Genomic DNA, 13,625 nt, shown 5'->3' on the forward strand with positions numbered 1-13,625 from the left:
TGGGCTGGGTCCCTGGCAGGAGCTGCATTTTGCCCCCATTTTCTGACGGGCGGGGTCATTAATCAGGTTAAGCAGAGCCGGCAGTGCACAGGGCCGAGCCAGCCTCTGCCAGCTGTCTGCCGCTCCTCCCAGCAGAGAGCCCTTCAGAAGGCTCCCACCTCCTGCTCCGGCCGTGAGGATCAGGGCCTCCAGCTGCCCTCTAATCATCTGGTAGCAGATGGAGCCTGTCGAGCCCAGTCCCTGGCTTTCTCTTTTTATTCAGTAAGTTCACGGAAAAGAAATGCAAGCCCTGATCTCCAAGAAAGTGAAGATAACAGTAAACCAGTTAACCCTGCTGTCTGCCCACCCTCTCACCTTCCACAGGCTCTTGGGCCCAGGAGCTGACAGATGTGGCCACGACAGGTCTGGCACCAGGATCAGCGCCTCATGAGGGGGCAGCAGCCTGTGAGCCCCGAGGCCTGGCCAGGAGCCACCTGGGATTCAGTGTGTCGGGGGCAAGAGGGGTCAGCAGAGAGCTGCCTTCCAGCGCTGCCTTGACCGCCCCCTCCTCCCCCAGCCTCCCCAGCTTCTCACTCCCTACCTTCTCCCTCCTAAGAAGCCCAGGTTTTGTGTAATGACAAGGAAAGAGAACAGTCAGTGCCAGGCTTTTAATGACAGTTGCTTCAGGCTGCTAGCCTCCCTGCCAAACGGCCACATGGAGAGTGTTCTGTGACACCACCAGTCAGCGGGGTCCAGACTGTGGTGTGTGCACTTGGCACCTGGTGGGGGGTGGGGGGGCTGTTTTCCCACCAGAGAGGGACTCGGCTCAGATTAGTTCACACAGGCCTCAAGGAGCGGCTGCCAAGTGCAGTCTGGGTTTTAGGGAGCCCCTGGACCAGATGGAAATGCCTGCTGGGACCCTTAAAGCAGACTCCAGGGAAGACCTGTAATTGGGTAGGAGAAGGTCTTTGGGAGGCAGGCCAAGCTCTGGAAGGATGATGGCGATGGATGGTACCATGGGGTATGGCCAAGTGAAAGGAGCGAGACGATAATCTTGTCTGTAATGCTTTGCAGTTTACGGAGAGCTTTCCATTTATCCTGAGCGTGCTTAATCCTCGCATCCTGTGTCCCTCTTAGGGCACACAGTTGAGAGAAGGGAAGTGACACTGCCCGGAGGCAAACAGGCAGAAAACTAGGAGTGGAGCCCCAGGCGGCCTCACACTGCAACCAGCAGTCTTTCCACGAGTCGTGGGGGCGGGCCCCCAAGAGCCAGAGGAGCAGCCCAGGCAGAGGACAGGTTGCACGCCCCCCTAGAGCCACCGGCCTGGCGCCCGCTCAGGGCAGCACCGTGGTGACGCTGGTGAGCAGCACGTGCTCCGAGGCTTTGGAGACGGAGCACCGGCTCTGCAAGGACAAGGACTTGTGGCTGGCAGAGGAGCGAGGGCTGGGGACCTTCAGAGAGACGCAGGGACCCAGGCCAGGCAGGCAGCAGGAGAAGGCAGCCTTAAACTGCTCCCGGAACTTGCCTTGGTTGGGAGACAGAAGACACAGCCATAAGCAGACAGAGATGGGCTTCGGCCCAGGAACACCGACATAGCTCAAGCCAAGCTGCCTGTGAACGGGGGCAAGGGGTGGGGGGAGGAAGGGTAGCCCCAGGCAGGAGACAGCCCCAAGGCAACCTCGCCCCTGCCAGGTAGAGAGAGGATAGGCCCTGGAGCAGATTCCCAAGGAGAAATGCAATTTTCATCTGATTCCTTGACAGCGCCCTGGCTCTGAGCCCGGCTCAAAACGTGGCGTCTGGCTCAGGGACCTCAGGTCACCTCCGCCCCGGCCGGCGTGTAGGTGAAGGGGCTCAGGGCTCACCATCTGTGGCTAGGCTTTGCCCACCTCTGCCCCACAGTGGTGAAGATGACCACAGCAGTGGCCCTCAAACGAGGCGCTGTGCCTGGTGCCTGGGCTCGTCATCCAGCTCACCCCAGCACCCTGAGGGGCCCGAGTCCTTCATCCTCCTCACTCCACTGATGAGACACCCAGGTCCGCTGGCCTGTCACCATGCAGAATTTGGACCCCGTTCTAATTCTAAAGACCTTCACTTAAAGTTGAGAGTGGGGGAACAGTGGGGAAGGAGGGACCACCATGACCACCTGTTCAGCCAGAGGACCCCAGGCAATAGACTGCTGTAACTGAACAACCACGTTTCATCACTGGCAAGCCACGCTGGTGCCCAGCAGAGGGCTGAGCACACAGTGCTGTGCTTAGACACGCAGCTGTGTCTGACTCTTTGCGACCCCATAGATTGTAGCCTGCCAGACTCCTCTGTCCATGGGGATTCTCCAGGCAAGAATAATGGAGTGGGTTGCCATGCCCTCCTCCAGGGGACTGTCCCAACTCAGGGATCAAACCCAGGTCTCCTGCATCGCAGGCAGATTTTTTTACCGTCTGAGCCACCAGGGAAGCCCCCAACACAGAGTAGGCTCTCAGTAAATGTAGAGTCAGTTAAGGAATGCTCTCCAGCACATGCTCATTTCTGTTCTCTGAGCCGGAAACCAGTGGCTAGCCTTTGTTAAGTAATTCTTTAGTCTCGGTGAAGGCTAAGATACTGACCCTGGCCCCTTCTTTAACTTTTCAACGTTTTGGCAAAAATCGTTTTGTGTCCAGGCTTGAAGAGTCATCTGGTTCTCAGGCCTGGTCCAAGTCAGAGGTCTGGTGAGTCACACTCTGCTGAGCCCAGGCGGGGGCCGGGGTGGGGCCTTTCCACCCTGAGGCTGGGAGGTAGTGGAGGCGGGTGGGGGCTGTGGGACAGCTGGGAGAGGAGACCTGCAGGGAGAGGGGACCACAGATGCCTGGAGAGTGACAGGGCTGGTGCTGGAGGCAGGTGGATTCAGGGGTAGCCCCTCCAGATCCTGGCCATACTGCCAGTATGTGTCTAGCTGGGCATGGGGAAGCCACTTCCTGGCTCTGGGCTGCCTCTGCTGGTGGCCCTCCCTTCCTCCCATGCCTTGATTATGCAGTCACCTTTTCAGACAGGGGCTCCATCTGGAGCCTGTGTCAACCAGACTGGCTGATCCGTGGTCCTGCTCTGCATGTGTCAGGCAGGGGTGGAGGTGAGCTGGCCCTCCCGCAGCGCTCCCGCCCACCCACTGGTCTGCATCATCTGCAAAACTGGATCCAGGTGCTGGACACCTTCTTCGGCCACTACTGGGAGTGTGGCCTGTCTCCCACTCAAACCAGGGCTCCTGGGTGGGGCCAGGTGTTTCCCCTGAGTGGGGGTGCCCAGAGCAGGGTCACAGTCCCCAGGAGGGAGCAGGTGTATCCTCCCAGGCTTTATTCAGCCTGGAGTGGAGATGCAGAGACTGCCGTCCTGGGGACTGTTGCCACCCTCTGTTACTCTGCGTCCCCAGTCCACTCACCACTGAGGAAGTTGTAGATGATGGGGTTGGCAGCGCTGTTGGCATACACCAGCCAGTGGGAGAAAGTGAAGCAGGCATAGACAGCTTCCCGGTCGCTGGCTTGGCGGAACATCCCAAACACCCTAGGACCGGGAGGGGCAGGACACTCAGAAATGGGGTGTGTGTGTGTGTTTTGTTGGGCAGGAGTCACCATCCTCATCTAGCATACAGGAAAACCAAGACTCAGAAAAGGAAAGTGAGTTGTCCAAGGTCACACAGCTCATGAATGGCTGTAAAGTACAGGAGTCCCACGGTCCCTTCTGTTCACCAGATGGCCTTTTCCTGGGCCTCTGGGTCTAGGGTCCTGACCACAGTTTGGGGTTCTTGAACACAGAGTGTATGGCCGAAGTGGGCCTAGGGGCAGGAGCCAGGGCACCTCTGCTCCGTCACCGACCGTCCGATCCCCTGGGGCTCCCCTTCCCCTTTATCATCTGTCTTCACAGCAGCATGGTGAGTCATAGACATCATCCGATTTTCAAATAGAGAAACAGATTCAGAGAAGCAAAGTGATGTGCCCAAGATCACACAGCCGGGAAGTGGCGGAGCACAAACTCTCGCTCAGATTGTCTCACATTGTGGAACGGCCCGGTATTTGGCTCTCCCCACCCCCACCCCACCACGGCCTCTGCTATTCCAGATACCCATGGGTGTGGTCCCTCCCTTCAAGTCTCTGCCAAATGTCACTTTCTCAGGCCTTTTTTAAAAACCATTACATCTTTAAAAAAAAGATTTTTAAAAACTGCCACCAATCTCGGTCATTGTCACTTTTTATCCCCTTTCCCTATTTTTTTCTTCCTAGCAGTTATTGCTGGCTGACATTGTAATATATTAATATGTCCATTCTTGTCCACCAGATGTCATTTCCACCAAGGCAGGACATTGTACCCTGCACCTGTTCACTCTGTTCCCAGCCCCTACAACCTGATGACTGACTGAACAGATGAGAGGATAGCCTTAGGAGGCAGGCGGGTTATTCTTCCCATTTTACAGATGAGGAGATTGAGGCTCAAAAAAGAGAAACAACTGCCCCAAGGTCACACAGTGAGTGAGCGGTGGGCCCGTTCTTTCTCTAAAGCCGAGAACTCTCCTTTCCCTTGACTCCACCACCTCTCCCCACCCCAGCCGCTCCCCATGTGCTCTCACCTCTTGAGGACGTTGAGGACACTGATGGGCAGGTAGCAGAGGGCAAAGACCAGCAGCACCACCATCAGCATCTTGGCTGTCTTCCTCCGAGCCCGCATCTGCTTCACCTCGGCCAGGAAGGCGCGGGCCCGAGGCTGGGGCTCTGCACCCAGGCCTTGCCCCTGCTCCTCCAGCTGGACTGAGGGCCGCTTCCAGTTCCTGACCAGGGCTGACGTGGTGCCAGGGATCTGTCCAGCACACAGACAGCAGTTGTGGGTAGCACCTTGGGAGGGGTGTTCTGCTTTGCTGGGCTGGACTCTGGGGCAGGGCAGAAGTGAGCAAGGGACCAAACCCTTGCAGTAGGAAGGAACTAATAATCATGATAAAGACCAATATCCTGGACTTGAGTATACTTCCGTTTTTCCATTAGCTCATTGTGAGCCCTCCCACAATATACCTCTTGGGAACATGTTATTGGCCTTTAGTTATAGATGAGGTAGGGGACGCTCGACAAGTCCCCAGGTCACAGCCTGGGGCCTGAACATCCTCCTAGCTACCCATCCATCTTCCTCAGTGGTGAGTTGTGCCTTCCCCTGGCCCATGCCTGACTCGAGGAGGCCCGAGCAAGGGGTGAACAGGTGGGCAGCATGGAATGGCCTGGGCCTCAGAGCACAGGTCCCAGCCTAGGTCGGTGCCTGTAGGCCTCTGATGATTCTGGGCTCCTGGAGCAGCACAGATACCTTCACAGCCTCTCCCACACTAGACACCTGAATCACCCTACAGCAGAAGGGCATGGGGCTAGAGTTCAGGAAACCTGGGGTCTAGGGCCGGCTCAGCCGTTCATGAGCTGTGTGACCTTGGTATGTGACTCACTTTTCTTTTCTGAGCCTTCGTGTTTCCTGTTGGTCAGACAGGACTGAGCAACTTTCACTTTGCACAATGTTTGAGAATCTATATCAGAACTGGAGAAGGGAAAGGCTACCCACTCAAGTATTCTGGCCTGGAGAATTCCAGGGACTGTACAGTCCATGGGGTCACAAAGAGTCGAACACAACTGAGTGACTTTCTCTCACTCTGCACTTGTTCCTGTTGACTGGGGGACTGTGAGGAGCAGATGGCAAGTGTTGGTGGACTGCAAGCCTGCTTGTGTTCAGGCTGGCATCCTCTCCCTGTCCAGGCCCTGATGCAGGGCTCACCCCCACAAGTGCCACTGCCACGGAGCACCCCCTCCCTTGGCAAACACCACCCCCACCCCCCACCCCATGGAACTTGCTGTTGGTCAGTTCGTAATAGAGGAGAGAAGGAAGGCTCTGGAACCAGGAAGGCTGTTACTCATTGGCTGTGGAACTGGTCGCCCTTACTCATCATTTGTATTGTGGGTAATATTGCTTCTTCGGTTAAATATTAATGTTGTGAAGACACTGCAAGCCAAGTGCGTAACTGGGAAGCAGCACAGAGGTACAATTCTTGTTGCTGAGGCCCTGCACCGAGCACTGGAACCCCCAGACCTGGGTTTTAGTCCCTGCTCTTCCACTCACTGTGAAGGATTTGGGAGAAGTTGCTTTGCCTCTCTAGGTCTCAGTTCTCTCATATATGGAGTTGGGGATAATGTTTGGTGGTGGAGAGGATACAAGACTGGCTGGGAGTGCCCGGCGTGATAACTACTGACACTACGACAGTGTCAGTCACTTTGGTTCCAGGGCTGGCACTCGCACTTCTGGCCTGGAGTGTGTCCCTAGGCCTTGCCTCTCTGGGTGCAGCCAGAACGGCATGTTCTGAAGGCAGAGAACTGTGTACTCCCTCAGATGAGGACCCTTGTGCCCTCCCAGACCAGACAGTGACACCAGAGTGGGCCTCACCTGGCGGCCCCAGAGCTTGCGGAAGATCTGGAAATAGGCCATGGCCATGAGACCCAGCGGGGCCAGGTAGGTGACGATGAAGAAGCAACTGTGGTAGATCTTGGGGTAGAGATCATCTGCAGGAGCCAAGACATAGAAGGGTTGGGCCCCCAGCCTGCCCCGCTTAGCAATACCACCCTGCCCCGACTAGAGCCAAAGCCAGAAGCTCAGCCCCATGCAGAGCCCTGGCAGAGAGACCCTGGAGTTACCCAGCTCATGGGTGTCCATCCTGGAGGAACCCTGGCACAGATGTTGACCCTAGAGAAGGTACCCAACCTGGAGGTAACCCTGGTAGATGCCTGCTTTAGAGTGTCCTCCTGAGAGAGCCACACCCGGGGGTGTCCACTGCAAAAGTGCCCTGAGAGATGTCTACCGCTGGGTATGTATCCCAGAGGTGCCCACCTCAGGTGCCCTCCCAAGGCTCCCGCTCTTACCAGCCCAGCGTTCATCACAGACGGAGAAGAGCCGGGTGCGGTTGGCTAGCTCGGGCAGCACACTGCTGCATTCCATGACCGCAGCCTGGGGCACCATGACGGCCAGCGACACAGCCCAGATACCCAGGATGGAGCCCCGGGCACGCCGGGCAGTGCTCTTGAACAGCAGAGGGTGGCAGATGGCATACCAGCGGTCCAAGGCGATGAAGCTGAGGGTCAGCACTGCCACGGACACAGACACGGCCTGCCCCGTGGGGACACAATGTCAGTCATTTTGGGGGCCACCCGGAGACATGGGGTGAGTGATGGAGCTCAGAGCCCAGAAATACCAGGCATCCAGGTGCAATGCTGATCCTGACTCCACCACTTATGCCTGGGTGCTGTGCTATGCTTAGTTACTCAGTCATGTCCGAATCTTTGTGATCCCATGGACTGTGGCCCGCCAGGCTCCTCTGTCCATGGGATTTTCCATGGCAAGAATACTCCTGTGAATGCCATGCCCTCCTCCAGGGGATTTTCCCAGCCCAAGGATCGAACCCAGGTCTCAGGCAGATTCTTCGGCATCTGAACCACAAGGGAAGCCTTACTGCCAGGGTAGATTTGGTCAAATCACTTACCCTCTCTGAGCCTCATCTGCAGAATGAGAATATATCATCCTGGCAGGATTCTTTTTAGAATAAATGAAATTATGGGTGGAGAACACCCAGCCTGAGACCTGGCACATAGCAGGTGTACTAACTTACACTTCTGGAAATAACCATGTGCCAGACACTGTTCTCAGGACCCTCACAATGACCCACAAGGTGAGTACTCTTACCTCCAAGGTACAGATGAGGAAACTGAAGAACAGAAAGGTTAAATAACTTGCCTTAGGTGAATTTCCTCACCTGCCTGTCTTTATTTTCAGGGTGGCCGGAGTTAATCAGTTGACTGGAAAAACCTCAATATAATGGGAAAACCAAGAGGCATTCTCTCTGCCCTGGGATTTCATCCCTTTCCCCAGGCTGTAAGGGAAAAGAGTCCTCATTCTGGGAGGCAAAGATGCAGGTGGGCACTGGCTCCAGGAGTGCCCCCTGCCTTCTGGGGTATAAGGAGGCAAGGAATGAAACCCTGGCCTCTGGCCAACCCTCCTTCCATCCCGCCAACCCCACTGGGTATCCTGATTCTCACCACTGGGAAAGGGAAGGCCCTGGCCAGGGGTGGGAGGGGAGGGAAGGGGAGGAGACTCTTTCCAGCAGGCCCCCTCAAATCTGCCCTACCTCCGGATCAGGGAGCAGACCCAGCGCTCTGTCACAGCAAGCTTGTGTCTGTCGCCTCCACGGTGTGCCTGTGTGCCTGGAGGTGACTGTACATGTGTCCCCAAATGACTGTGTGTATGTCTGCGGGTGTGACCTGGAGGGGATCTCTGTATCCGTACTTGGGGCTGTGTCTGTGTCCTTAAGTGTCAGGCCTGGTAGCCTGCCCTTGCTGACAGCAGAGCATAACCCTGTCGAGGTACTGAGCCACCATCTGAAAGTCAAGACTAAGGGTCCCTGAGATCTAGCAAGGCCATGGTTGTTGTGCTTGGTGTGTCAGAGGGATCACGAGGGTCACCCAGGCGGAGCTCACCTGTAGATAGGGGATGACCTTGCAGAGGGCATGGCCGAAGAGCCAGGATTCAGTGATGTCTACTAACAAGCTAGCCGGCAGGCAGATGGCCGTCACCAGCACGTCAGCCAGGGACAGGTTGACGATGAAGTAGTTGGTGACCGTCCTCATGTGGTGGTTGCGCCACACGGCCAGGCACACTGCAGGGTGAGCAGGGGAAGAAGTGAGGCTGGAGGCAGAGCCACGCCCAGTCCAGCCGGGCCCCTGCAGCGAGACCCTTCCCCACACTACCCAGGAGGGACTGGGGAGAGAAGTGAGGCCCAGGACCCCTCCCAGTCCCCAGGGGGACCCCGCAGCACTCCCAGAGACCTAGAGACCTACCCAGTGTGTTGCCCACCAGGGCTACGAAGAACACAGCCACGTAGGCTGCGATGAGGACCCACTCGTACTGCTTCGGGTACAGATAATCACGCCACAGATAGCGGAGAAACTCGTCTTCATAGTCTGGAGGCTCCGGGGACCGTTCCCTGCCCTCCGTGGGGACCCCCATCTGGGGCCCTGGGGTGGCTGAGGGCTCCATGAGCTCAGGAGCCACTAAGGCTGAAGGGCATCCCAGGCTCTCCCCAGGGAGGGGTGCGCCTGGGCCAGGCTTCAGCCCACTTCCCTCGGTGGAGGGGGGCCAGTCTTGCACTCAGGTGTTTAGGGTCCCAGCCCCAAACCTTCTGAAAGAAGGAAGGAAGAAAGGGAATATTAGGGAATGTGCTGGGTTACGTGCAGATAAGCCCTCTCAATTCTCACAATCGTGGGTTAGGATGAGCCTGAAATGGTTGGAGAAAGCCTTGCATCCCCACTTCATACCAATTGGTCAACTCACCTCTCAGCCTTGGCTTCCCCATCTATCTCGTAGAGTAATAACTGAACCTGCTTCACAGGGCCAGTGAGGAGAAATCAGCTTTAATGAACGCCAAGGGTTTTACCCAGAAACTGGCTGGCTTCCTCGCCGTTGTGGGTTACCACTATTAAGAGCTCCGCTTTGCAGAAGAGACAGAAGCTCAGAGAGGTTGAGCCCCTTGCTCAAGGTCAAAAGGCCACTATGGTCTGTCTGAGTCCACCAAACACCACAGCTTAGGAAGGAGAAGCCATCCTGGTTGCAAACACCTCTCCTGAGTCAGTTCACGGGCCTGAATTTTGGGGTTGTAAAAAAAATGGTCAAGGGTGGCTTTCAGAGACCCAGGCCCCGCCCACCAGACCTGCCAGACCCTCCCAGGTGGACACACACCCACGCACACACACGGTGTGGGTGGAGGTGCAGGGAGGAGCTGACAGCCTCCCTGAAAGCGAAGGGAGAGCCCCAGGCCCAGGGGCTGAGCGGGTCAGCACCCCCGGCCTCAGATAGTCCCCGCTTTGAATCCCTCGACCGCGATGAGCCCCGGCGGCCGCCAGGGGTCGCTGGACCGGCGCGCCGGCCGCCCTCTTCATTCATAAATCCGGCCTCGCACCCCGCTGCTCCTTCCTCGCTCAGACCCCTCCTCCCCTCAAGCTGAGCCGGGACGACCCCGGATGTGTGTAGGAGGGTTGCGGATCCCTGGAGACCCCCGGAAGAGCATGAGGGGTCTCCTTTAGATCCCCACCGGGCGCCGACGGACCTGCTTCCCCAGCGGGACCTCACTGCATCTCGGAGGCTGTGGGGCGGCGGTCGGAGGAGCGAGAGCGCGAAGGGTTCTTTAGGAACCTGACGGAAAGAGGTCAGAGCCTGCTGGGGACCAACCTCCCAGCACCTAGGTCATAGCTCCCGAGACCCCTGGCTTCCGCCGAGGGTCCTCTGGAGCCGCCCACCCCGGGCCCAGGGGTCCCCCAAGCCCCGCACCTGTTGGCTCTGGGACCTGGGCGTCCTCGGCTGCTGATCCCCCGATCGTGCAACGGGACTTCGCCTCCCCTCCCGGAAGACCGGTCTCCGGGGCCCGGGTCTGGGGGCAGGGCACCGGGCTGGGGCAGCCCCCTCCCTAGGCTGCGCTGTCTGGGCTCGCTCGGCTGGGCACGAGCGCCGGCTCAGGCGCGGGCTGTGGCTGGGCGCGGGCTCCGCGGAGCTGCGCGCCGCGGGGAGGGGGGGCCGGGGCGGGAGGGGCAGGGCGGGGAGGGGGGCCCCCAGCCTGTCTCGGCTGCAGGTCTCCCAACCCCCGAGTCTCAGAGGGCGGAGGGAGAGGCTCGTCCGTCCCAGCTCACGACTTCACGCGTCCATCCCACCTTCATTCATGTGTCCACCCGTTCATTCATTACGTTCGCATGCATTCAACATTCCTGCCTCCGCCTACGCTGCATTCAGAGCGCACCTACTGTGTGCCGATGGGCCCTCGGGCAGCTTCGGAGAGCCACAGTGCTGGAGGTGGGTCCCAGCTCCACCTCTGCCCGCTGCCTCACCTAGCTGACGAGGATGATGGCACAGGTGGGTGACCAGGGTGCGAGAGCGTCGCCTGCACGGTCTCCTGCTAGGCTCCAGCTGTTGCTGGAGCAGTGGGCTCCCAGAGATGCCTGGAGACCCTACTTGCCCATCTCCCAGCCTCTGATTCTATCTGCCCTCCAGTCCTTTCTGTTCATGACTGCTTCACCCCTCCCAAGACAGGAAGGATAGATGGGGGCAGCACTCAGGGGAGCAGAGGGGCTGATGAATTCAACAAACGTTTTCTCAGCTGTGTGTCAGGCAATGAGCTAGAATATTACAGCTGCCATTTGCACAGTCCCCGCCATGCATGATCCCATCTAATCTTCACATCAACCCGGTGAGGCGGCTGTTCACCACCCCATTGCACAGATAAGGACCCTGGACTCACGTGGTTCAGTGACTTGTCCAGGGTCACACAGCAGAGGCCGAGCTGGGATTCAAACCTGCCCAGTTCTCCAGGTCTATCCTCCTCTGCCAGACAGAGGTGCCCAGGCTGGCTGGAGGCAGGTGGGCTCACAGCCAGGCAAGTCCTCTACAGTGTGACAGAGCTGCTGGGGCACAGAAGGACAGATTGATTCAACCAGGACGTCAGGACAGTCTCCAAGAGCAGGGATGTAGAGACTTAAAGAGAAGGAAGCCCTGCGGTGGGGGTGGGGGGCAGGGGTGGTGGACTCAAGGCAGAAGAAAAAACAGGGACAGAAGTATGGGGGTTGGGCCTTCCTGGAGTCACAAGCCAGTGAAGGGTGACCTCTTAGGCATCGAGCTGTCACCTTGACCTTCCTCTGTGTCCGGACAGGACCTTCCTAACCCGTCAGATTCACCCTCCTCTCTGACACTCAGAGACTCACACCCCTTCCCTCCTGGGAGGGGATTCCTGAGCTGGAACTTCCATCTTCCCTGTTGCAGCCAAAGGCTTTTTTCCAAAGGAACTAGAGATGCACATTAGGCATAGAGGGTGTGGAAGGGAAGCTGGGGGCAGGTCAGGGACCTGCTTCACCTGTCCGGGGCAGGAAAGAGGACCGAGGCTGGTGCTTACGTAGCACTCTGTCCCTGCGCAGCATCTGCACAGTAAGTGATCATTCAGCGCATCCATGAGGTTCCAAGGCTCTGAACCAGCCCCACCCATCTAGAGCTGCCCGAGGTGCCTGCCTGCCATAGAGAATGGATGAGGAGACATGTGTGTGTGTGTGTGTGTGTGTGTGGTGGGGCAGGGGGAAGAGAGAGAGAGTTTGAGTGTCTGTATTTAGAAGTAAGGGTTGTGACTACATGTTTGGGGAATCCAGTGTGTGACTCTGTGTGTGTGTGTGTGTGTGCGTGTCTGAACATGCATGTGGGTAGGGGACAGGCTCTGGGTTGATGACTGGAGTCACCCAGGGTGGGATGTGTCTGTATGATGTGTCTCTTGATTTGTCTCTATGCATACTGGTGTCCATGTCTATGAAGGGTGTGTGTGTGTGTGTGTGTCTTGGGGGTGTCTGTCTCTCAGTGTGTCTGGATGTGTGGTTGTAGCTTTGACGAGAACGGCCTCCCAGTTCGTTCCCCTGTGAGTGTGGGAATGTGAGGTGGTGTGCCTTTGTGTCCATGGCTCTGCGAGTGTGCGTGCATGGAACTGGGTACGTCTGCCCCCACAACGATGACTCATCTAATCTCCCAAGTGAATCCTCCCTGTCCCCCGCCCATCTAGAGCTGTGACTGTTTGCTAGGTAGGGGCTGGGGAGTGGGCTGCGGCACACGCGGGGCTGGGAGGCAGATCGCCCGTGGACGCTCAGATGACAGCCGCAGCAAACAAGGCACAGGTGGTGATGGGAAAGGGACAGACCCCTCTGTGCCTGCGTGGGCGATGGGCACCGGCTGAGCACAGCACAGCTACAAACCCAACGCACAGCCCAGAATGCCATGATTCAGGGCCTCCCAGACACTCTGGGTTGGAGTGAACAAGGAGCTTCCCAGGTCTCCCAAATCATTGTACTGGGGATGCACGTGTCTATGTGGGGAAGAGTCAGGCTGAGAATCCACCCCACACCCACAATATCCAGTTTCACAGAACCTGTCCCATCTCCCCTTAAGAAGGATCCTTCTTCATTCCTGGGGACCCCAGAGACTGCTCCCCAGGACAAGGATCCTGGGTGATTCCTTCTAACCTGAAGCAGCAGATCTTTCTTCCTCCCCTACCAAACCCTGGCCAGGGAGGAGGCTCTGGGTCCCCAGGTCCATCTAGCCTGGAGTCTGGCTCCCTTAGCCATGGCTTGAGGGTGGGAGAGGCCAGTTATTTGGCCTCTGTGGGCATGGAGTAGAGACCCTGGGGTGTCTTGCTCAGAGAAAATCCTGGGGCCCCCAAGGGGGCCACTGATGCTCTAGGAGACCCACCAGGAGCTGCAGTGGTTTGGTCCTTGGGCTCAACAGCACTGTCCTCTGGGCGTGCATGCTAAGCCACTTGTGTCTGACTCTTTGCAGTCCTATGGACAGTAGCCTGTCAGGCTCCTCTGTCCATGGGATTCTCCAGGCAAGAATACTGGAGTGGGTTGCCATAACCTCCTCCAGGGGATCTTCCTGACCCAGGTATTGAACCCAAGTCTCCTGCATTGGCAGGCAGGTTCTTTACCACTAGTGCCCCCTGGGAAGTCCTCTGGGAGACCTTGGCTTCTGGCAAAGCACCTGTGTCCAGAGGAGGGCCCCAGGGACCTCATAACCTCCATCTCCAGGCTGGGCGCTCAAC

The 13,625-nt window shown here is 57.7% G+C and overlaps 1 protein-coding gene across 6 annotated transcripts; it reads right to left on the bottom strand.

The window, feature by feature from the left end:
* Window positions 1-632: 632 nt before the first annotated feature.
* On the bottom strand, window positions 633-11,039 carry HCRTR1 (hypocretin receptor 1). Of its 6 annotated transcripts, none has more exons than XM_024998944.2 (9): window positions 10,337-11,039; window positions 10,116-10,201; window positions 8,851-9,191; window positions 8,491-8,669; window positions 6,883-7,126; window positions 6,410-6,525; window positions 4,572-4,798; window positions 3,390-3,511; window positions 633-1,505 (listed from the first exon to the last, which is right to left on the bottom strand). In XM_024998944.2, exons 3-9 carry the CDS (start codon window positions 9,047-9,049, stop codon window positions 1,315-1,317), a joined length of 1,278 nt encoding a protein of 425 aa, XP_024854712.1. In that variant the 5' UTR covers window positions 9,050-9,191; window positions 10,116-10,201; window positions 10,337-11,039; the 3' UTR covers window positions 633-1,314.
* Window positions 11,040-13,625: the final 2,586 nt, after the last annotated feature.

Source organism: Bos taurus, chromosome 2, assembly GCF_002263795.3.
Source record: "Bos taurus isolate L1 Dominette 01449 registration number 42190680 breed Hereford chromosome 2, ARS-UCD2.0, whole genome shotgun sequence".
Taxonomy (NCBI): Eukaryota; Metazoa; Chordata; class Mammalia; order Artiodactyla; family Bovidae; genus Bos; species Bos taurus.

What these genes read in the sequence shown, in the direction of transcription:
- HCRTR1 (XM_024998944.2), bottom strand. Translation starts at nt 9,049, where the DNA reads ATGGAGCCCTCAGCCACCCCAGGGCCCCAGATGGGGGTCCCCACGGAG. An exon ending in CTGTGATGAACGCTGGGCTG is followed by an intron (nt 6,526 to 6,882) that starts GTAAGAGCGGGA and finishes TGGCTCCTGCAG; the next exon opens with ATGATCTCTACCCCAAGATC. An exon ending in GCAAGCTCTGGGGCCGCCAG is followed by an intron (nt 4,799 to 6,409) that starts GTGAGGCCCACT and finishes TGTGCTGGACAG; the next exon opens with ATCCCTGGCACCACGTCAGC.